This window comes from Paroedura picta, chromosome 15 (genome assembly GCF_049243985.1).
Source record: "Paroedura picta isolate Pp20150507F chromosome 15, Ppicta_v3.0, whole genome shotgun sequence".
NCBI lineage: Eukaryota > Metazoa > Chordata > Lepidosauria > Squamata > Gekkonidae > Paroedura > Paroedura picta.
Window position 1 is genome coordinate 5001504 of NC_135383.1, and position 21310 is coordinate 5022813.

General features: G+C 51.2%; 1 protein-coding gene across 1 annotated transcript in view; it reads left to right on the forward strand.

Annotated features, from left to right (window-relative positions):
• The window catches only part of SKI (SKI proto-oncogene), a 129741-nt gene that overhangs the window by 97087 nt on the left and 11344 nt on the right, over positions 1-21310 (forward strand). The window contains exons 2-4 of the mRNA XM_077312292.1: positions 18791-18916; positions 19414-19529; positions 20369-20658. Of these exons, the coding sequence (XP_077168407.1) occupies positions 18791-18916; positions 19414-19529; positions 20369-20658 (532 nt within the window). The remainder of the gene's footprint in view (positions 1-18790; positions 18917-19413; positions 19530-20368; positions 20659-21310) is intronic.

The following is a 21310-nucleotide window of genomic DNA, read 5'->3' on the forward strand; positions in this document are numbered from 1 at the left end:
CGGGGATGGACCGGATAGTCACAGTTCTACTGTGACGCCTCTCTGTGCAGACTCCTCCCCACACATCTACCCTCCCCACCACCCCGATCTCGCCCATGAAATGGGAGCCGGATCCTCTTCTCAAGCTGTTCTGCGTCGCAGGGGGAGCAGCCTGTCTACGCAGCTGGCCTCCCCTCGCCGGTCTTTTAAGTTTTATCCTATTAATAGAGCAGGCAGCAGACACAATCCATGTGGCTGCTCAGTCACACTGCATGGAAATAGCACCCGCCCAGTTCTCTCCCCGCTGCAGGCTTAAAAGCCTTCGCGTTACACAACCGCCGGAAAGCCCTGGCCCAGTTTCTCCCCCCCCCCGCCCCGCCGCCTGGCACTTCTAGCCCGCCAATCCCCTCTATTTGCTTTTAATTAGTAGCGTTATTTGTTCAGACCCAGCATTTCCGTGCAAAGGTTCCGCACACTTTTCGGTTGGCAGGAACTATGGCTTTATTATTTTGGGACGGGGCGGCGCGGGAGTCGTCTTCTGTACCGTAATATCTGAACCAAGCAGGAGAAAGCTGGATTCCTCTTCCCCTCTTTCTCCTAGCTGGTTTTCTTTTTCCTTTTTTGCCCCTTGTTTGGTTCATGCGAACAGACCGTACACTGTTTCGAAGCACCTTTATGGCGTCCGCTGTGACTCTTCGCAGCCTGTAGAGGAGACGATCAGGGAATGTTGCGGTGAAGACGGTGGGGGCCGCTATCTGGGTGACCCAGGTTCAAATCCACCGCTTGTTCCTTGGAAGTTTGCTGGGTGACCCCGGGCTGGTCACCCTCTCTCAGCCTTAATGCATAAAGTGGAGGAGGGGAGAATGCTGTATGTTGCTTTGAGTCCCCATTGGTGGAGGGGAAGGCTGGGTGATCAGTGGGCTGAATAAATAAATCATAGAATCATAGAGTTGGAAGGGACCTGCAGGGTCATCTAGTCCAACCCCCTCCAGAATGCAGGAAATTCACAACGACCTGTGTGAAACCAGGGCTGGAGTGGCAGCAACGTGGGCACCAGGCAGTTAAATCAGGGAGTTCGTTCCCCTGGGAAATCTGGGCGAGCCCGGAGGCTCCTTGTGGACTCCTCTCTGCTCCCGTCTCAGAGAGACACATATTCTTTCTCTCTGCACCCACCTCCAGGCCTCACTCTGCAGGGCTTTCAACACTCCCGTTCAAAGAGTTCCCACACGATTTTTGCCAAAGAAAATCGCCAGAGGAAGGAGGGGGTATTTTTCCTGCCTCAGTACCTCTGACCTGGTACAGTGGCGTCACGAAGCGCTGGCTGCACTCCAGGGCTTGCTGCATTGGGTTTTTCTGGGCGGTGGTGAGAGGAGATGGTTTCCCTGCTGTTTAGAGCATGGGTTATGCAGGGGTAGTCAAACTGCGGCCCTCCAGATGTCCCTGGACTACAATTCCCATGAGCCCCTGCCAGCATTCGCTGGCAGGGGCTCATGGGAATTGTAGTCCAGGGACATCTGGAGGGCCGCAGTTTGACTACCCCTGGATTATAGCCTTCCTATAAGCAAGAAAATAGATTTCTGTTGTTTATCGTGGCCACGGAGGTCTCAGGCCAGGGTTCGAATTCCGCCTCGACCGCGCTCACCACGTAACCGCTTTCTGCCTAGCCTACCTCTCTGGGGTTTTCTTACGAGAATAATAAAGCGGAGCGGGAGAGATGGAAGGAAAGTCCAATTATGGGCCCCTTCGGAGACACAGCTGCCTCTCCTGCTCTTAGCCCTTTGTGAATATTACTTAGACCTCTCTTAGAGTTCGTACTCCACACCCCGCCCCAGCTGAAAAATGGGGCAAGAGTGTTTTTCAAGACGGGGTGAAACTACAGATTGGTGTTAAAAACTTGTAATTTATTCCTCTCCCGGCAGTCGCGTGCCTCTGTTTCCTGTCTGCTAAAAGCATCCTAAAAAGCTATCAATCCCCCCCCCCCCGCTTCTTCCAAAAAATCCCTGAGGCATTTTTATGGCAGTGAGATCTCTCTGCTCCGAACCGGTGTGCAGTTCTACAAGAGGAGGGTGGACGTGATGGGAGCACGTGCGTCTGGTATCTTTGTGTATCATCTCTCCCCTCCTCCTTTGCGCTGCCGTAAACCATGTGGGTGACCCTTCGCCTTGTGAGGGTGACACTTTCCCTGTGAAACATGAATGGCTTTTCCAGAACAGCCCAAGAAGATCCGTGCTGATTCAGAGTCAGGGTATGCATCTAGGCAAGTATCCTGGAATGTCGTGAGGTGCTGTAACCACTACACTGCACTGCCTGTTCACAAAGCCCCAAATTGGCTAGCTGGAAGGATGGTAAAGAAATTGAATAAATTTCCAAAATTAAATTACAGTGTACGCACGTGCCGTCTGCGTACAACGAACACTTGATCTTTCCGTAAAGGAACGTTGTGTGAGTCTCCCGTCGCAGTAAACATACGTACAAGCTGAACGTCTGGTGGAAACAACATATCTAGCCGGGTGCTGATCCCATGTTCCATTTGCAAAGGGAGTGCTTAAGATGGCTTTTTTCTCCGGGCAGATGTACACACGCACGTGCACAAAGTACGTGCAAGTTACTGTAATGCGTGAAGAGGGTTTCTCTGAAATGGGGTGTTGACAGTTTGTTGAGCAAACAAGGCTAATCACTCTGGCTAGACCTTTCCTGTGTGAACTGGGCCATTCTCCTCCTTCTAAAACCCTTCCAAAGCTCACAGCTTCCGCCATATCTCATGGCCATAAATACCACAAATGAATTTATCGTTGTGTAAAGAATGACTACCCCGAATGTGTTAAGTTTTTCCTTGTAGAAGACATGTCTGGATCAAGCGAGGTGTTGTACTAACAATGAGGTGTGTAATTAGAGCAGTTAGGTTGGAATCCGGTAGCGTTTTAGAGGCCGAGGTGTGAGCTTTTGAGAGTCCCGTCTCCCTATGCCAGAGGCAGATAAAGCGTATCAATATGGGAAAGATGGCCAACGAATGCTAATTGATGGTCAAAGGTGTCATCTTTTGACCCCTGAAAGCTTCCACACTTTGACACAAGCAGTTTGGTTTCTCCTCGTGTTTTTGTAAACTACACTGAATTCCAGGGGATTGCTTGGCTGTATCTGACAAAGAATTATCATTGGCTGTATTTGGTTGTGTGGCACAGTCTACTGATGTACCAGAATTGATTTTTGCTATATATTCCCCGTCATGTAAGAAGAAGATCATAGTCTGAGAAAGAGTGCTTGCACTCGAAAGCTCACGCCCTGAATAAATCTTTGTTGGTCTTAAAGGTGCTAACTGGACTCTGATTTTATTTTTTGCTACTTCAGACCAACACGGCGACCCATTTGAATCCACCCTGAAACTCTTGCTGGTCTCGAACTCGGATTTCATTAACTCAAGACTTTCAAAGTGCAAAAACTTTAAATTAAGCAGAGGGCGGGGAAAACACAGGCGACTCTGCCGTAATTTCCCACTTTCGGTGGGTTTATCCCAGCTTCCCGCGCATCTCCGAATGAGCTGTGTGTTTTCAAATGGGATCATGGAATAAAGATTACTCGAGCAGTTATGCTTGAAAATCCACTCCGGATTTACTCAGCCTGGTCACTGCTGTCTGGGAATAACATCAAGGGGGAAGGCTGTTTGTGTCTGGCTTGGAAGTTCTGGGAACTGGAAACTTGACTGGCGCTTAGGAAAGCAAAGAAACGCACACGCGCAAGAGGCCACAAAGTTGTGGCTTTTCCCTTTGCCGAAGACGTGTCTGAAGCGGACAAGAAACCCAACGCTTGAATTTAAAATTATAGCCTTTGTGCGGGGATAAATAAGGTGCCAGCTCTAGAAGATAATATTTATTCAGTGCCACAAGGGGCTAACTGCAGGTTATGGGCAGACGATGGTAAAAGAGGCCAACAACACTTACTTTGAAAGACAAACAGCTCTGGGTTTTATTTATTATTGCAGGGATGGACTTGTATCAAGCACCAAGGCTGATAAGTCTTTGACTTGTTAAGCGTTTTTTTGTGGGGGCAGCTGAGGGTTCTGAAAATGGTAGGATGCTTTAAAATGATTTTAAATGAGCCAAACCCGGGGGGGGGGGGGCATCGATAATCAAAAGAAGAAGAGTTGGTTCTTATATGCGGCTTTTCCCTACCCGAAGGAGGCTCAAAGCGGCTTACAGTCGCCTTCCCATTCCTCTCCCCACAACAGACACCCTGTGGGGTGGGTGAGGCTGAGAGAGCCCTGATATTCCTGCTCAGTCAGAACAGTTTTATCAGTGCCATGGTGAGCCCAAGGTCACCCAGCTGGCTGCATGTGGGGGAGCGCAGAATCGAACCCGGCATGCCAGATTACAAGTCCGCACTCCTAATCACTACACCAAAAAGGTTTGATTACATTAACACCATTAGGGGCCATCAAGTCTCAACCAACTTAGAACCACCCAAGGAAAGGACTTTCAAAGCACGTGAGATGCAGAGCTGGTTTGCTCTTGGCATCCCCTATATCAGCTCCCCCCCACCATGCTAACAGTTTTTCTGATGCCCACCAAGTTTTCTTTAGAAGTGGGCAGGGTCAGGTGGGAATTTTGTCCAGCAAGGCTTCTGATTGGCCGTTGGACATTTGATTGGCGGTCCATGTTCCTTAAAAGGTTGCATTGGAAGCAGCTGCCCCTACAGCCAAAGGATCTTGGAGTGAAGGCAAGCTGTGGCAGCCATTTTGTGGCCAGCGCCACTTCTGCGGCTGCCATTTTGTGCCTGCGCCCACCGTCACTAAGTCAGAATTCCAGATTTGCCCATAGGGTCACAAAAGGCTGCAAGTGGAGGATTTTAATGGGATGGTTGAGTTGTGTTTTATAGTGTTATGGGTTTTGTGGGGCTTTATGTATTGGGGTTTTTATAACCGTTAGCCGCCACGAGCCCTTGTGGGAGTGGCGGGATAGAAATGCAATGATAAAGAAACAAACAAACAAATAAATAAGTACCCCTGCTCTTTCATGGTGACCTCCCATCCCAGCGCCAACCCTGCCAAGGGCTGACAAGGTCGGGCTGCCCCATACCATTCTCCAGAGGAGAAATTCAGTTCACCGTTGCAAAAAAAATAATTAGAATCATAGAATCATAGAGTTGGAAGGGGCCATACAGGCCATAGAATCATAGAATCATAGCGTTGGAAGGGGCCACACAGGCCATCTAGTCCAACCCCCTGCTCAACGCAGGATCAGCCCTAAGCATCCTAAAGCATCCTAAACAATTAAGGGATTTGACGTTCTATGAATTTAGATGGCTGGCCCCAGGGTGTGGCCTTTGCTACTGAGACCTGCCTGTATTCTCATTCAGAGAGGCTTGTGGCCATAATCAGATAGTACTACTTCTTTGGTTCGATCCTGCCTGCTACTACAGCTTGCAGGGCTTGAGGGAGGAGGGAGTTAAGCAGTCCTCCCAACCAAATGGCATGGTAATGCATCAAAATTTGCTTTTTTTTTTAAGGAACGCTGCCACCCACACAGGCCGATCTGAGCTTCGGGGAATATTTGACACGGATCGACCGCTCAATTTATGCTTAGTTGATCCGTCAACGGAGAGGCAGGCCAACCCTGCCTGAAGCCCGCACCCGCCTCTAACTACGCAGACAAACAAAACGCATCGCAGGGCACTGCAAACACGTTTGCGATGAACACTTCACTTAACTTTCCCCGAAGCAGACGAAGGTACCGCCGTTCCAGTTCTCAAACAGCCTACGTATTTGGATCCTCCCCCCCCCGGTCCCCCGCTTTCGGGTGCCTACGAGAGTTGAATGAGCAACAGAACTTCGACTGGCAAAGCTTCCCCCCGGGAGGTCTTCCGCTGAATTTCTCCCAGTTGGGCCTCTGCTTCAAAAGCACAACAGCCCTGCGAGAAAGAGGGGTGACAATCCCAACAGGTGGCCCAGTTGCCCGGCTTTGGGGCCTTGAAACAACACAGCCTCCCCCCCCCCCCCACTCGCACGCGAGGGGCTGTTGTGCGTGCCGTCTTTTTCACGGGTTAACACGCTTGGCCTTAAAATAAAAATTCAACAGATGGAGGCAGCGAGCTATTGCCTGTTTGGCGATGACAGAAAACAAATCTATTATTATTATTAGCATTATTATTGTTGTTAGCATTATTTCATTGCAACAGCCAGCTGGGGTCCTTAGAAGAATGCGAGCGGGGGTAAGCAGTGTAGAAACAGAATGTTCACAGAATCGCACAGAGCTGCAAGAGACCCCAAAAGGACATCTAGTCCAGCCCCCTGTATTCCTGGGGACTTAAAAACACATGCACGCCCCTGACAGGTGCTCATCCAGTCTCGTCCTAAAAACTTCCAATGGGGGAGACTCCGCCACCTTCCGAGGCAGCAGATGCCACCTACAAACAGCCTTTAATATTTAAGTGGAATCTGTTTTCCCGTAATTTCCTTCCCCTCACCCATTTAGAGGCAGGAGCAGTCTGATTCCTCATCAGTTTCCTTTATTTATTGATTTATTATATTTACTTTGTTCCTATCCCGTCTTGCTTCCTATTGGGGCCTCTAGCATTCTCCTCCATGTTATCCTCCCAACAACCCTGTGAGGAAGGCCAGGCTGAGAGAGTGTGTCCCAGGATCACTCAAGAGAGCTTTCATGGCTCATGGGGGATTTGAACCTGGGTCTTCTGGATCCTAGCCCAAAATTCTAACCACTACACCACGCTGGCTCTTTAGCTGTACCTTCCTCCAAAATTCTATGCCTTGTGAAGCATATTCAGTCTGGACTTCTGAAGTGCCCCCCCCCCAATTAATTTACAGGCTCGTATTTTTAATATATCTGAATCCCATGGATATATGGAAACCCCTACCTTGTCTAGGTGAAACAGCTGCATTATTTTCACGAATGAACCACCTACAAAATAATTGCACATAGCAATTGTTATTATTATTTTTTTGCCATTTAGCACACCTTGTGTTCAGGAGCCATGATTCTTTGGGGGGGGGGGGACGAGAGCTTCCCAGAGTGGTTTGGGACTGCAGAACGAATTTTGGGTCCGGGGAGGCCAAATTTGTCCTGCTGCTTCAGGCCAACATGGCTACCTTCGTGAAATTGACCCGCTTGGCACTGCAGTTGTCCCTCGGTAACACCCTGCATCCTGTTTTGTTTGGGGAGACGCTCTGCAGTGTGTGGCGTGTGCGTTGTTTGTGTGCTCCGAAGTTGTTATTCTCCTTGTTCCAGGCCCTCCCTCTGGCTGTCTAGAAGTTAAATATCTCCGTGGGGACTGGAGGCGCAGAGAGCAAAAGTTCATGCAGGCAAGGCAAGGCAAGGCAAGCTGGGGAGCGCGAAGGTGCCGAGCAGAGCAGAGGCTGCCAAACCCGTGCAATGTGGGGCAATTGTGTCAGTCATCGTAGGACCGGTGATGACAGATCGAATGAATGCAGGGCGCACACAGGCAAGCAAAGACACCGTGGTGGTGTGAAATAGCATGTGTGGTCCTCGGCGTGGAAGGAGCAAATGACAAGAGATGTCTCCCTGATTCCAGCCCTTGAAATGTTGGAGAGCTAAGCAGGAAGATCAATTCCCTTGCAGAAAATACCCCTCTGTTATCTCTCCTCTCCCTAAACTCCATATCCCCCAGGCTCTGCCCCCGGAATTCCAGGAAACGTTCAACCCAGAGCAGGTTTCCAAGGAAGACTTCCTCTTCCTCTCTCTCCAAAAAGGCGGCAGCCATTTTGTGGCCGTACAGGACCAGCTCTTGATTTGATAGGGCCAGCATCTGCTCTGAACATAAATTCAGAACCTAGTCAAGGATAGCTAAAACAACCTTTGCTCGCAGGCGGATCGCCCAGGCCAGCCTGACCTTGTGCAATCTCAGAGGCTAGGCAGGGTTGTCCTGGCCTCATATTGGAGTGGGAGAACTCCAAGGCATACCGGGGTTTATGATATGGAGTCAGGCAACGCCAAACCACCTCTGAACGTCTCTTGCCTCGGAAAAACCCACCAGTGTTTGCCGTAAGCCCGCTGCAACTTGGCGGCACGTCTTTCCTCCGCCAAAATGATTATTTTTGGCAGCCTGGGGCTTTTTAAAAATCGAAGCGCTGCAGAGTCGAATTGCATCTTGTCATTCTGTTGTTATTGTTCCTTTTCTTTTTAACGGGTTGTCTGTTGCGAATTCAGATTCTCCCGCTCTTTTGGGCCTGGTTTCCCTGTTTTAAAAAAAGGAGGGGGAGGAATTCCACCGGAAAAACTAAGCCAGCCTGGCGTAGTGGTTAGGAGCGTAGACTTCTAAACTGGCGAGCCGGGTTTGATTCCCCGCTCCCCCACATGCAGCCAGCTGGGTATTCTTGGGCTTGCCACAGCCCTAATGAAGCTGTTCTGACCGAGCAGTGATATCAGGGCTCTCTCAGCCTCACCTCCCTCGCAGGGTGTCTGTTGTGGGGAGAGGAAAGGGAAGGCGAATGTAAGCCGCTTTGAGACTCCTTCGGGTAGAGAAAAGCGGCATATAAGACCCAACTCTTCTTCTTTTAAGCTGAAAGTTTCCTCCCTTTGGGAGGAGTTTGGATTTTTGCCTCAGCTTCAAAGCGAGGATTCCACGAAGAAAATGAGATTAGAATGTCTGAGAGAGACAGTGGGGAGGGGAGGGGAGCCTTAAAAATAAATGTAATGTATTTATATAAACTATAGCAAAGCTTCCGTGAGCCAGACTCCTGTAATCCGGATCATTCTTCGTGTAGCGCGTCAGGAGCGGTTGCGTTCCATGTTGTAACTTGTCAATAGGGTGATTAGCCCACCCAAGTTCCATGCACAGAGCATCTTTTTATATACTCCATTGCATAGTTTAACCTGAGCCTCCGATCCAGAGAGCTTTGTGTGTGGAGGCCAGTCGTGTGCTCTCAGCCTAGCCTACCTCATAGGGTTATTGTGAAGATAAAATGGAGGAGTGGCGAATGGGCAAGCCACTTGGAGTCCGGGGAAGAAACAAAGCAAGGAAATAAATGTAGACAGAGTTTATTTGTACCTCTGTTGCTCGTTCTTCCATTTGAAATCAAGGCAGGGGAGTGCGATGGGACCCGGACGGCATGTACTATTCATAGTGCAGGGGAGCTGCTGATGTGCTTTAAAAGGCATTTTGGAGATTTCCCCGCAAGCTGTTAAGAGTCCAATCCAGTTGCCCCTCTGAGACCAATGAGATTTGCAATGCATGAGCTTTCGAGAGCCTGTGCTCCAGGGAGCATTGACTCCCCAAAATTCCTGCTGGCATCTGCGGTGCCACAGGACTCCCATCTTGCCGTTCGAATGCTCGCCAGACACGGCTGCTATTTGAAAGTATCTGCCAGCTGTGGTTCTCCCCTTTCCTCCCCCTTCCTGAAGCTTTCCCAGATTGCGGCTTTTGCCGATTTCCCCGTGGGTCAGTTGTGGGGCGACACAGCGGCAGCTTCCAGACGATGGCGGGAGGGCAGGACCTGGAGAGTCAATACCCCCCCGCCACCGGGCATCCCGCAGTCCTTGCGTTGGGAAAGCGAGAGACAGAGAGGCCTTTGCTGCAACGGGCTGGAGTCCTGCCTCTTGAGCCAAGAAACCGAGTTTCAAAACATACCACCCCTGGGCCGGAGCGAGGCATTTCCTAGAACCGACTGTTTAGATGGAGGCCGCTTTTTTCGGCTTTAAATATATACTGTCAGAACGCAGTAAATCTCCTGGTGCACCAGGTTGCTGCTTCTGGGTTTGACCGAGACATGTTATTTATGCCGGTCCGTCAGCCCCAGACTAAATATTATTCTGCAGCAGCCCACATTAAAAAAAAAATTACATATCAGATATAAATAGCCCCTTTTTTATGTGGAGATGCTTTGTGCTGTACCTCAGTGTTGGCCATTTCCAGACAGGCCAGGAAAGACAAAAGTTCAGCGCGCTTATTTTTTCAGTCGCCGCTTACGACACGGAAAACAGCTAGGCCGCAGCGGCGTGCATTTCGCGGGAGGCAAAGAGTCTGCCAGTGTGCAGTTGTGAAGCTGGGTTCTGGCCAAACGTCACCCAAAAAGGATTTTCTAAAAATTGGCGTGAGAATGGAACTTTGTTTTTTGGACAAATAAACCCAGTTCTTAGGAGAGGGGCCTCCAACATGGCGCACCCAATGACACCTTTTCTGGGGCTTTGCCAAGTGGTTTTAGAAAGTGGGCGGGGCCAGGTGGAGCTTTTGCTCAGCGAGACTTCGGATTGGCCATTGAACCTACAGTCGATGCTGCAGATTTTGAAAAATATGGCTTCGGCCGCGGCTGCCACCAGCAGCACAAAGATCTTCACAGTGCGACAGGAGTTCAGCTGCAGCGGACTTTTTGTGACTGGTTCCGCCTCCTGAGGCAGCCATTTTGTGACTGCCAATCATGCCGCATCAGAATTCCAAAGGTGCCTGCAGGCCCTAAAAGGCTGGGGGCCCCATCTTAGGAAGATGTCCAAAGGAGGGAAGGAAGAGAAGATGTTGTTTTATTCCGCACCTGAAAAGCAAAAGGAAGCAGGGACATTTTCTTGGAGTGGTGGTTCAGGTAGGGTAATATAGTCTTGCCAAGATCCTTTCAGTTAGCTGTGCATGGAGGTCCCAGCTGTGTAAAGGGACTTAACTTTTCAGAATCGCTCGAGCGATGCAAAACTTTTGTCGGGCCAACGAGAATAATGATCCACAATCCCACCCACCCTCTCCTGTTTCTCCATCTTGAGAAAAACCTGCAGGCCCCCCGGATTATTACATTAGACCCCACCTGTGGATCCGGTGTCTTTTGCTGGAATTCATTCGCTCATCCATTCATTCCTTTATTTCAATCAAAGATCAGCCAGGGCTTCTGCCAGTAACAAGACGCGAATCGTCCCTTGGCTTCCAATATATTTTGCATCCATGACGCGGTCTGTTCGCCACTGCACCACCTCACTGGGTTTATAGCCCCAAAAAAGCAACTTTACAAGATTATTGTCTTTAGCGGAAAGGCTTATATCACTTTTGGTTTCCGTACAGCCCCTTCTGACCACAACACCGCCCAGAGTTCGACGCCACCCTGTTTTTCAGTCTCCGGTTTAATGGGCTGTAATGACTCTTCTCGGCACCCTTGTGAAAACGAAGAGGGGTGCCATGTTTATGGACATGGAGTTTCAGGAAGCCTTCTTCAGGACTGGTATGAATCAGCAGAGATAACTGGAAACCTCTTCATCCTCTCCCCATCCAGGCGAGGAAACCGCTAGCCTAGCACCGAATCAGACCACCGGTCCATGTGGGTTGTGTCTCGGGCAGTCTTGCGCATCGCCTGCTGCCTGGTCCTTTTGAGCAGAGATGCCAGGAATCGAACCTGGGACTCGGGCAGAGGGGAAGGTGACCTCGGGCAGGCATGTCGCCAAGAAGTGCCCATGACCCGTTGCTTTTGGCTGCGGCCTGGGCTCATCTCCTTCAGCAAACTGGGAAGGGGGGATGAAATGATTGCCCCCCTGCCTGCCGTTTTCGGATCTCGCCAGTGACCGGTCTTTCTTCGTGCATGCAAAAGGCCCTTGAGATCCCTTGGTCCCCAGAGAGAAGCATGTTCCCACGCCCTCAAACCACCAAGGCACCTTCTCCTTTTCTGCGATTGCAATTTCCAGCCGAGTCCGACACCTTGGGACCCGTCTTGTGCAAGACCTGTTTACGCCGTAAGAAATCAGTTAGCGCCTCCCGAGGTTCCTTTGAACCCTCTCGAGAAATCTAGCTCTGAGGTTTCTGCAAACCAGTATCAGTCTGGTGTCGGGACTTGTGGTTTCTTGCTCTTTCAGAGAATTTTCTTTTTTTAATTTTGTTTTATTCTTTCTCCCTCGTTTCGAAAGCAGCAGCCGTGAAGCTGCCGAGACAGGAAGCTCCACCCTGGCTCATCCGTAGAGCGGATCTTGTCTCTGTGCACAGAGTAGCTGCGAGAAGATAAGAAAGGCGGGGAGGGGGGGGAGAGAGCCCCGCCACCTACAGCATCATAATCGCATTAGTCTTAACGGCCTTATACATTGTTTGTGCGGGGTTTGTGTTTTACATTTCCTCCGTCGTCGAGAACGAGGATTCGGGTCTCGGGAGCGTTTGCCGAAAAGACGCAGGAAACTTTGCTATTTGCAGTTGGCGTTCGCCGTATTTGGAGCCTGGTTTTCTGCTCCGAGGCATTGATCCGGTTTTTGAAAGCAATATCCCAGTGACTGCAGGCTCCTAAAAATGAAGATTATCAAAGGGAGTTGTCTCTCTGTCTCTCTCCAGCTGCCGTGAAATAGTCAGCAGTAGTCCCTGTGGTGCAGACAAATGGCTGGCAACCCCACACCATCCATTCAGGAGGGACTGCTGGTTACTAAGCCACCTGGCTCCCTGTCCTTGCCCAGAGACTAGGGCTGAGCTGTGGCTCAGGGGAAGAGCTGCTGCCTGGCGTGCAGATGGTAGCAGGTTCTGTCCCCAGCGTCTCCAGTTCAAACGACCAGGTAGTTCGTGCCGTGACGGACCTCTGGCTGAGATGCCGGAGAGCCCCTGCCGGTCTAAGTTCATTGTGACGGGCTGATGGTCTTGTTCTGAAGTGCTTCATGCGTGTACATTTGTCGGATGACTGGGATTTCAATTACTGACTCTGTAGATGGGCAGTCATCCGCTCTGACTCCTTAGTGGGAGCCGGCGTGGCAAAGTGGTTAAGAGTGGCGGCTTCTAATCTAATTCCCCACTCCTCCTCCACAGGCAGCCAGCTGGGTGACCTTGGACCAGGCACAGTTCTCTTAGGGCTGTTACTAAGCAGTTCTCTTAGAGCTCTCTCAGTCCCACCTACCTCATCGGGTGTCTGTTGTGGGGAAGGGAAGGGACAAATACTTTGGGGCGCCTTGGGGTAGTGAAAAGTGGGGCATGACCCCCCCCCAGCTCCTCCTCCTCCTCTTGGCCTAAAGGTAGAGAAAAATCTGTTGTCACCCCCCATCTTCACTCAGTTTTTGCTAGTACAGTGCTTGGCCGTCTAACCAGTTTGGCCTAATGTGTCAAATTGGTCTCGTTGAGCTGGCAACCCGCAGAATTTAATCTGGGCAATAAAAGCATACAGTTCAGGCCAGCCTGATTCCTTCAGCTCTCAGCAGCTAAATTGGCCCTGGTTGGTACTTGGGTGACACCCAGGAAGTCCCACGGTCCCTGCACAGAGGCTGGTAATGGCCAGCCACCTCCGAACGTCCCTTGTCTTGGAAAATCCTTTGGGGCTTGCGGTAAATCAGCCGCGACCTGACAACCTTTCCTCTCCCCGGACCAAAGCACCGGGGGAACGATCTTGAGACAATCATGGCCCCCAGATTCGCCCCTGAACTCCTGCCGGAAACCTCGGGGTTGCAGCTTGTTTTCGTCCTTGAAATTCAGTGGCCAGGATCCAGGGAGCGACTGCAGGCGCGCCCAAAGGCTTAGGTGTACCAAGAAGGAGTTTGGATTCTATTTAAAAAAAAACAACAACAGATCCACACACACACACACACACACACACACAGAGAGCACTATAAGCACAAGCTGCATTTTAAAAGCCCTCTTTGAAGAGCACGAGGTTAAGGAAAGGGTGGGTCAAGAATCATGAACCCCAAACTTTTCATTGGACAACCTTTCACTGGTCTTTATTAGACGTAATAGTGGCACCCGGACCCGTCTGTTATGATAAGGCCACCCCTTAGAAAGTATTCCACAAACTACGTAGAAGGGATGAAGTTCAAGGCCTGGTCAACCCTGATTCTCCCAGAGCCAGAAACAAAACAGAAAAAGCCGTGGGGATATCTGAGTTGCGGCTCGGTCTTCCAGTGTTAAGTTGAAAATCATTGTAACCCGACTTGAGTCCTTTTTAGGAGAAAGGTGGGCTAAAATATCACGCACGAATACCCTGCCGGCAGCGTTAGTATCAATAAGTATGACCCTGTTTGCTGTCCAAAACATGAACCGCACCCGTGACCTGTAGGAAGGTGAGCAAATGGGTTAGTTACAACAAACCAGGTGGCTTCAGAGATCTGGACATTCATTGGTAACCTGCAGCGAGTCAGAGCTCTGATTATAGATGGGGGGGCGGGGGCAAAGATGCCTCTAAGAAAGTGACAGGCCCAAGGAGACACGTCAGGACCGGCGGCAGAGAAGCCAGATTTCTAGAACGCCACCCAGTTTAGCAGTGTGTGCGGAATGCCTGAGAAGGGCCGGCACTCCCTTCTAGGGAGGAAATCCACCCTTGCCCGTCTCGGTAGCTGCTTCCGCCTTTCTTTCTCCCTTCCGCAGAGTGGGCGGGTGGGAAGCCAGGGGACAGGAAGACCAGAAAGGAAGCCTGCCAGCTCTCGGCTTCCGCTTGGATGGCGAGGGCCGGCGTGCCTGCCGTGCCCTCGTGGAGGATCGGATCTGGGAAGACCGTCCGGTGCTCAAGAGAGCCCTGCGCTGCGTGGCTTTGTAGGCCGCGCTGTCCCGTCACGGCCCTCCTTTCCCACGAGGCCTGTGCTGGGTGGGAGGGTCTCCACCTTCCGGAATGCTCCTGGAATGCCGAAGGGGCTGACCCACCAGGACTGGCTTTGTGCTCTCTCTCTCTCTCTCTCTCACTCTTTCTCTCTGCAATTTCTCTCTTACCAATAGAGGACAAAGCAAAGGAAGAGGTTGCTTTTTTGGCAGCGTGTTCAGGGAGTGGGGGGGGGGTATTGCATGTTGCTTCCTGTCCTGCACGCTCACCCCTCACCGCCACTGCCGCCACCATCCCAAATTCTTTTCAGGAGCTGACACTTTGCTCCCAGCTATTCCCCCCACCCCACCCCCACCCCTTCCCCCTCCGCCTGTTCCTTTTTAGCCTCGACTTGTGCTATTCTGGCATGATCTCCACACGTGAGCTTCAGCGCCCCCCCTCCCGGCGCATTGTAACCCTCCCAAATGGCTGTCTCCGGCATTGCACAAAATGTTCTTTCTTGCAGATGAGCAGAGGGTGGAGGGGAGAGGGATATAAAAATGGAAAAGGGGAAGGGAGGAGGAGGAGGAGGAGGGGGGAAGGAAAAAAGGAAGAGAGAGGGGAAAGCTCTGAGCAGTAGCACCTGCTGTGCCTTGCATTCCAGGTCTCTTCCCTGCTCCGGGTTCCCCTCCCTGCCGAACTCGCCATCCCAACGGACAGGGCTGGGATCTGCCGGTGCTTGCCAAATAGCTTTCAGATGCCGTCACTGTTTGCGCTCCTGCCGCGGTTCCAGAAGGAGGCTTTCTCCTCCGTCGGCCGGGCCCTGCCTCCCGTGCCCCCCCCTGTCCTCTAGGGGCATCCCCACGTTAGAAAAATGCCCTGGCTGCTATTAAGTCCGGTCCAAACACAGCCTCGTTCTCCCCCCTCCCTCCCGAGAGGGATCTGTTGGCCAACCCCATCATATTGGGTACTGGCAGAGTGCTGGGCGGAGGGCGAGTGCTGTATTCGGGCCAAGTTATGCAGTGGCACAGTGGAGTGGCCGCCGCCGAAGAACGAGGGGAAAGGAGGCGGTGGGAAGCCGTGGAGAAGGGCGTGGGGATTTCCAGGTTAATTCATCTCTCTCCAGGGTGCCAGTTGGCTCGAAGCATCATTCCTTGAATCCCTCCTTCCATCTCTCCCCGGTCCCCTCCCAGGGAAAGGGTTTGAGGACCGCAAGCTTGAACAGGCATAACTTCTGTCTTAGCATGAACAAGAGAGGCTGCAGTTCTTCCCCAGAGCAGACCCTTCAAAGCTGCTTCCCCCAACTCACCCCTCCCTCTCTTCTCAGATCCTGCCGCTCTGCAGGGACCCCCCCACCCCGTCTAAACCTATTCCACGAGATCTTCGCAAAGGCAACTTTTAGGGTCGTGGTTCGACCGAAACAAACAAAGCGAAGTGGCCCGCGTGACCCTGCATTCCGTGTCCAGATCTAGCCATGTAGGATTACGGGCGCTGGAGGCGTCCAGACTCTGGTCTGCAGAATGTGCTTGTCCCGAACATGCACATGAATTTGTCCCAAATGGAATGAACTTGCCCCAAACATGCACATGCGGACCTACAGCTTTGTCTGCCCCCATGTGACTGGCAACTTTCATGGTACCTGAACCTCTGAGCCTTGAAGTCGAGCGAACACCTCCTCGCTTTAATCAAAAAGGAAGGGGGGGGGAGTCCCTGTTTATATACTCTCAAGCACTGTGGGGTCATTCAACCCCCCCCTCCCCCCAGCCACCCCAGAGAGGGTGTTTGTCCTGGCCAGCTTCCCGGTTCTGCCTTCCACTTTCAACCCGCAGGTATTAGCCTTCCTTTGGGCAAGCCCCCACGGGTAGCCCTAGGAATTCATCCCCTCCCATCCCCGGAGGGCGAAGCGGCTCTGAGGGGCCCCCCTCCCCTCCCCAGGCCTGGCTGGCGCTGGAGCGCGATTTATAGGCCGAGCAGAGCGGCTGGTGGAAAAGGCAAAGCCGAGGCTGGCGAGGGGCCACGGGAATGCGCCGCAGCTGCGGCTCGGTGAAGTCATCGGCATAACAACCATTGCAAACACAATAACAAAGTCTGCCCTGTTCCCGTTTAAAATAATCTTTCCAATTCAGAAACCGCAGTTTGAAAGAGAGAAAGAGAGAGAGAGAGAGAGAGGGAGAACTTACCTTTCTGCATACAATTAGAGGAAAGCAGCCGTCCAATTTGACGGAGAGAGTGAATGGTGTGATTATAGAGGGCTCGGAAGCCTTTTTGTTATTTTTTTTTTAAGGAGCTCTTTTGCAAAACATTCTCTCTCCTAATGTGTGTTCTAGTAATCTCGTTTCCCACCTTCCTAGAGAATTTAAGCCTCCCCACTCACAGACCCGACCGGGAAACATTCGAGTCCTTCCCGGACAATTGCACGCGATTTATTGGGAAAGTGAAGGAACCTGCAGGGTTCTGAATGTCGACGAAAAGGATTGCCCGATATTTGGGGAGGCACCTCCCGAAAAGTCACATCGTAGCTTAGCGGAAGACCACCTGCTTTACATGCAGACGGTCCCGAGTTCGATCTCTGCCATCTGCGAGGTCCTCATACAACAGGGCTAGGAAAGGAGCCGTGGGCCCCAGGCCCATTAGAGAACCTCAGTTGGGACTAGCCTGATCTGGTCAGACCCTGGAAGCAATGCAGGCTCAGCCCTGGATAGCAATTGGATGCCCTGGTTAGTACAAGCCGAATACCAGGAAGTATCAGGAGGGGCCTCGGCCCAGTGGTGGAACATCTGCTCGGCATGCGGAAGGTCCCAAGTTCAATCCCCGGCATATCCAGCTAAAAGGATTGGTAGCAGATGATGGGAAAGGCCGCTGCCAGTCTGAGTAAATAGTACTGGCTTGATGGACCAAGGACCTGATTCAGCATAAGGCAGCTTCGGGTGTTCAGAAATGCCCTTAGGAAATGCAACCAAAAATGAACTCTATGATTCGCCTAAGAGTACCAATCCATGGGTCGAAGGCTATGAACTGGATGGCCATGGGTGGAGGGCCTTGAATGGCCTGGCTTCAAAACACCTAGATAAGTGGTGGTACGGTTATGTGCTTCAGATCGGTTTGGCCACCTTGGCCATCACCCAAGCCCGAGGGAGCCAGTTCCGCGGCATGGAGAGAAGGGGCAGTGGCTGCCAGCTAGCACACCGCTGCTGCCGCGCCTCCTCTCCATGCCACGGCACTGGCCTCCTACGACCCAAGGTAGTGATGGGAACGTGTCAAAACATAATAGTATTCCACACTGGGGGTCGGTGGCTTCAACCTTCAGAATGAGAAAAAAAGCGGGGATGCGGTGATTATTCCTAACAGGTAATTCAAGTGGAAGATGAGTTTAATTGATACATAATGTACACAGCATTTACTAAATTAGCAAGCAAGGTACGTGAGGGAGATGTTTTTGGTCTTCCTTGAGCAAAGCGTGCCAGACGAGGTTGCATTTGAGCTCCGTGAATTTTTTAAAAACCCAGAGACAAAACACATCCTAATGGGATCGCCGAGCAGAAATTGTCCGATCCGTAGGCACATCCACTTTCGTCCCCAGACGCAAGTCGATCCTTTGCCCGGGGCAGACAAACCATTGCGGCTTCTTGGAAAGGGCAGGAAAGGTCAGTGTGTGGTTTTTCCAGGGAGTGGGAGTCCTCAAGGAATGGCTGCTGCTTGCCATTTGCTCCCAGACTCCACAAGGCTGGTATACTGTTCGGCCGGTCGTTCTACATTAGATGCTTAGTGGTGTGATGGAAATTATTCCCCCTCTCCCATGAAGGTTCCATCCCCATCCTCCCCTGGACCTTTAACGAGTCTTCCACACACCCATGCCTAACGCAGAGTTGCATCTATGCCTGACTTGGGACTGTCCAGCCTGGAGAAGAGGAGGTTGAGAGGGGACAGGGTTGCTGTGTTGAAGTATTTGAAAGGTTGTCATTTGGAGGAGGGCAGGGAGCAGTTCCTGTTGGCGGCAGAAGATAGTGTCAGGATGAGCCTGTCCGTGCCATGGTAATTTGGGAATCCGACAGATAGGACCCACAATAATGGGTTTAAACTACGTGTAGAATGATACCAGCTAGCTTTCAGGGGGGGGAAATTTCACACTCAAGAGTAGTTCAGCAGTAGAATCGGCTGCCTAAGGAGGTGGGGAGCTCCCCCTCACTGGTGGTCTTCCAGCAGCAGCTGGGCAGAGACTTATCATGAGTGCTTGAGGCTGATCCTACGTTGAGCAGAGGGTTGGACTAGATGGCCTGTATGGCCCCTTCCAACTCTGTGATTCCGTCAAATGCCTCGCACGCAGATGCCGCTTTATGAATTACGACGACAAGAATGAACATGCAGCCAATAAATTCCATGCTATCTTCTTCTGTCCTTTTGCAGGTCCCCTCCGACCCGCCGGCCCCCAAGAAGCCCAAAGTCGACGACTCTTCTTTGCAATCTCCAGTCACGGGCGAGAAAGAAAAACAGTCGAGTTGGTTGCGGTCCTTGTCCAATCCATCCAGCAAGGTGAGCCTGCAATCTTTTCTGACGAATCTGGCTCAAAGCTCTATAGGTTCTTCTGTTATCTAATCCCTGACCCTGCCTTGGGAGAGAAACGGAGCCCTGAAAATACATGCAGGCGGGGACCAAACTACCCGTAATGTGTGTCCCTCGTTGGCATATCCTCCCAGACCGAATAACGCGGAATGTGCTGTTTTTTAATCAAACAGTTGTCCTATTCTCGTTCTCACTGTGTAAACCGCCCCGAGACGGTATGTCCAAGAGGGACAGTATATAAATCCTTAAATAAATAATAAATAAATAAATCAAATTACTCAAACCGATTTTCGACCACTCGGATATAAGAGCTCGTTCGTCAGGATGGATTCTCCCCGTCACCCACCCCTGGGCATTGGAGAAGTTGCCGCCTGATTTCTGACTCTCGTGTTTGCATCAGTCGGGCTTCATTTGTTTCCTTCTTTTTCTGGCTCTCTTCCTCGTTCCCCCTCCGTTGACTTCTGCAGAGCATTGGTTGCATACATCCTCGTCAGCGCCTCTCTGCATTCCGACCTTGGTCCCCTGCGGTTTCAGCAAGCGAGAAAGAGCTCTCGAATCACATCCCCGCCTTGATCCGAGACAGGTGAGGAGGAGGAGGTGGTGCTGGTGGTGGGGGGTCAGGTGGTTGGATCCTGTGGTGCCCCCTTAGAGAGCTCAAGGTCCCCCCTTAGAGGTGTCTGATAAGCAGAGTGCAGATCGATACAATCAGTACAAGAAGACTTTTTCCTTGGCTGGGCACATGTTCACGGCCAACAGGCCAGATGGAAGATGGTTGGGGCAGGGTGGGTAGGAGGGCATTTGGGCTGGGTGTTTTCATTGTAGTCTGTTTTAAACTTGAGTTATGCATGTTCTGTTTTGTAAACCGCTCTGAGTACACTTGCAGAGAGGGGCATTCTGTAATTTTAATAGTAAGATGTCAAACGGACATTTTGCTAGATTACTGAACACTCAAGAGGTATTCTTTAAAAACGCACTTGGAAGTTTCGGGGATTCTGAACTGGCCACTGTCCCAATCTGGATTAAGCCTGCGATCGATAAGAATAAGCAGTCAGGACAAGCATACCATCTCTCCCGTTGATTTCCGTGGGACCTCAGCACAGTTAGCTTCACTGCCCTGAGGACAGTGACTTGGCGGTCCCGTCAAACACGGGATTTTCCAAACATACAAAGCACAAAAATGCTCCTGACTCTCTGAATTAAGCGGACAACTTTTTATATTCTTCAATTATGGCAATAGCTGATTCATTGCGCTGATGAATCAATGAACAGTTTGCACAGCTATGGGAAAGGAGAGAGAGTCATCATGTTGCCTGCACAATATATTATGATTCACTCCCGAGAAGACAGCAAAGCGGAGGTTGGGATGTCACTGAATATTCCGTTTCTTTCTTTCATCTCTCCCCACCCCCCACCCCATTGCAGTTTCTATTCCTACAAAAGTTTCGAAAACGCCGTGGCTCCTAACGTGGCCCTCACTCCCCCCACTCAACCAAAGATCATAAGCAACCCCCCGTGCGCCACTGGCACGTCCCGGAGCCATGAGCCGCTGAACAGCCCCACCCAGCCACGGAAAAGGAAGCATGCCTCTGAAAACCCAACCATTCCCGAACCCGCCCCCGTGGCCGTCACGACACCCACCGCCTCCGCCGTCCCCGCCACGGAAGAAGATAAGGAGTCGGAGGCAGAAATCGAAGTAGAAACTCGAGAGGAATGTAAGTGTCGGATGTCTGTTAATTCTGGGGGGTTGCAGAAGGGCGGTCCTTGCCCAGGGATTGATATCACAGGGAGAATCATAGAATCATAGAGTTGGAAGGGACCTCATGGGTCATCTAGTCCAACCCTCTGCACTATGCAGGACACTCACATCGCAATCGCTCATCCACTGTCACCTGCCATCCCCTTGAGCCTTCACAGAATCAGCCTCTTTGTCAGATGGCTCTCCAGCCTCTGCTTAAAAATATCCAAAGATGGAGAACCCACCACCTCCCGAGGAAGTCTGTTCCACTGAGGAACCACTCTGTCAGGAACTTCTTCCGGATGTTTAGATGGAATTTCTTTTCAATTAATTTCATCCCATCTTCACTATCCTACCAATCCAAGATCTCTGCTGGGTGGATCCAGGAGAGAAGGTCCTTCTCAGTGGCAGCCCCACGATTCTGGCACAGCCTCCCTAGGGAGGGAGGGGGGTCACCTGGATCCCTCATTTTCGCTCTTTAGGAAGAGACTGAAGATTTATTGATTTATAGACCGCCCTCCCAAATTTGGCCGAGGGCGGTGTACATGAAGGATAAAAACACAGAGACGCTCAAGTTAAAACTTTATCGATACATTAAATTTATTAAAAGCATTTAAAGCCGTGTCTGA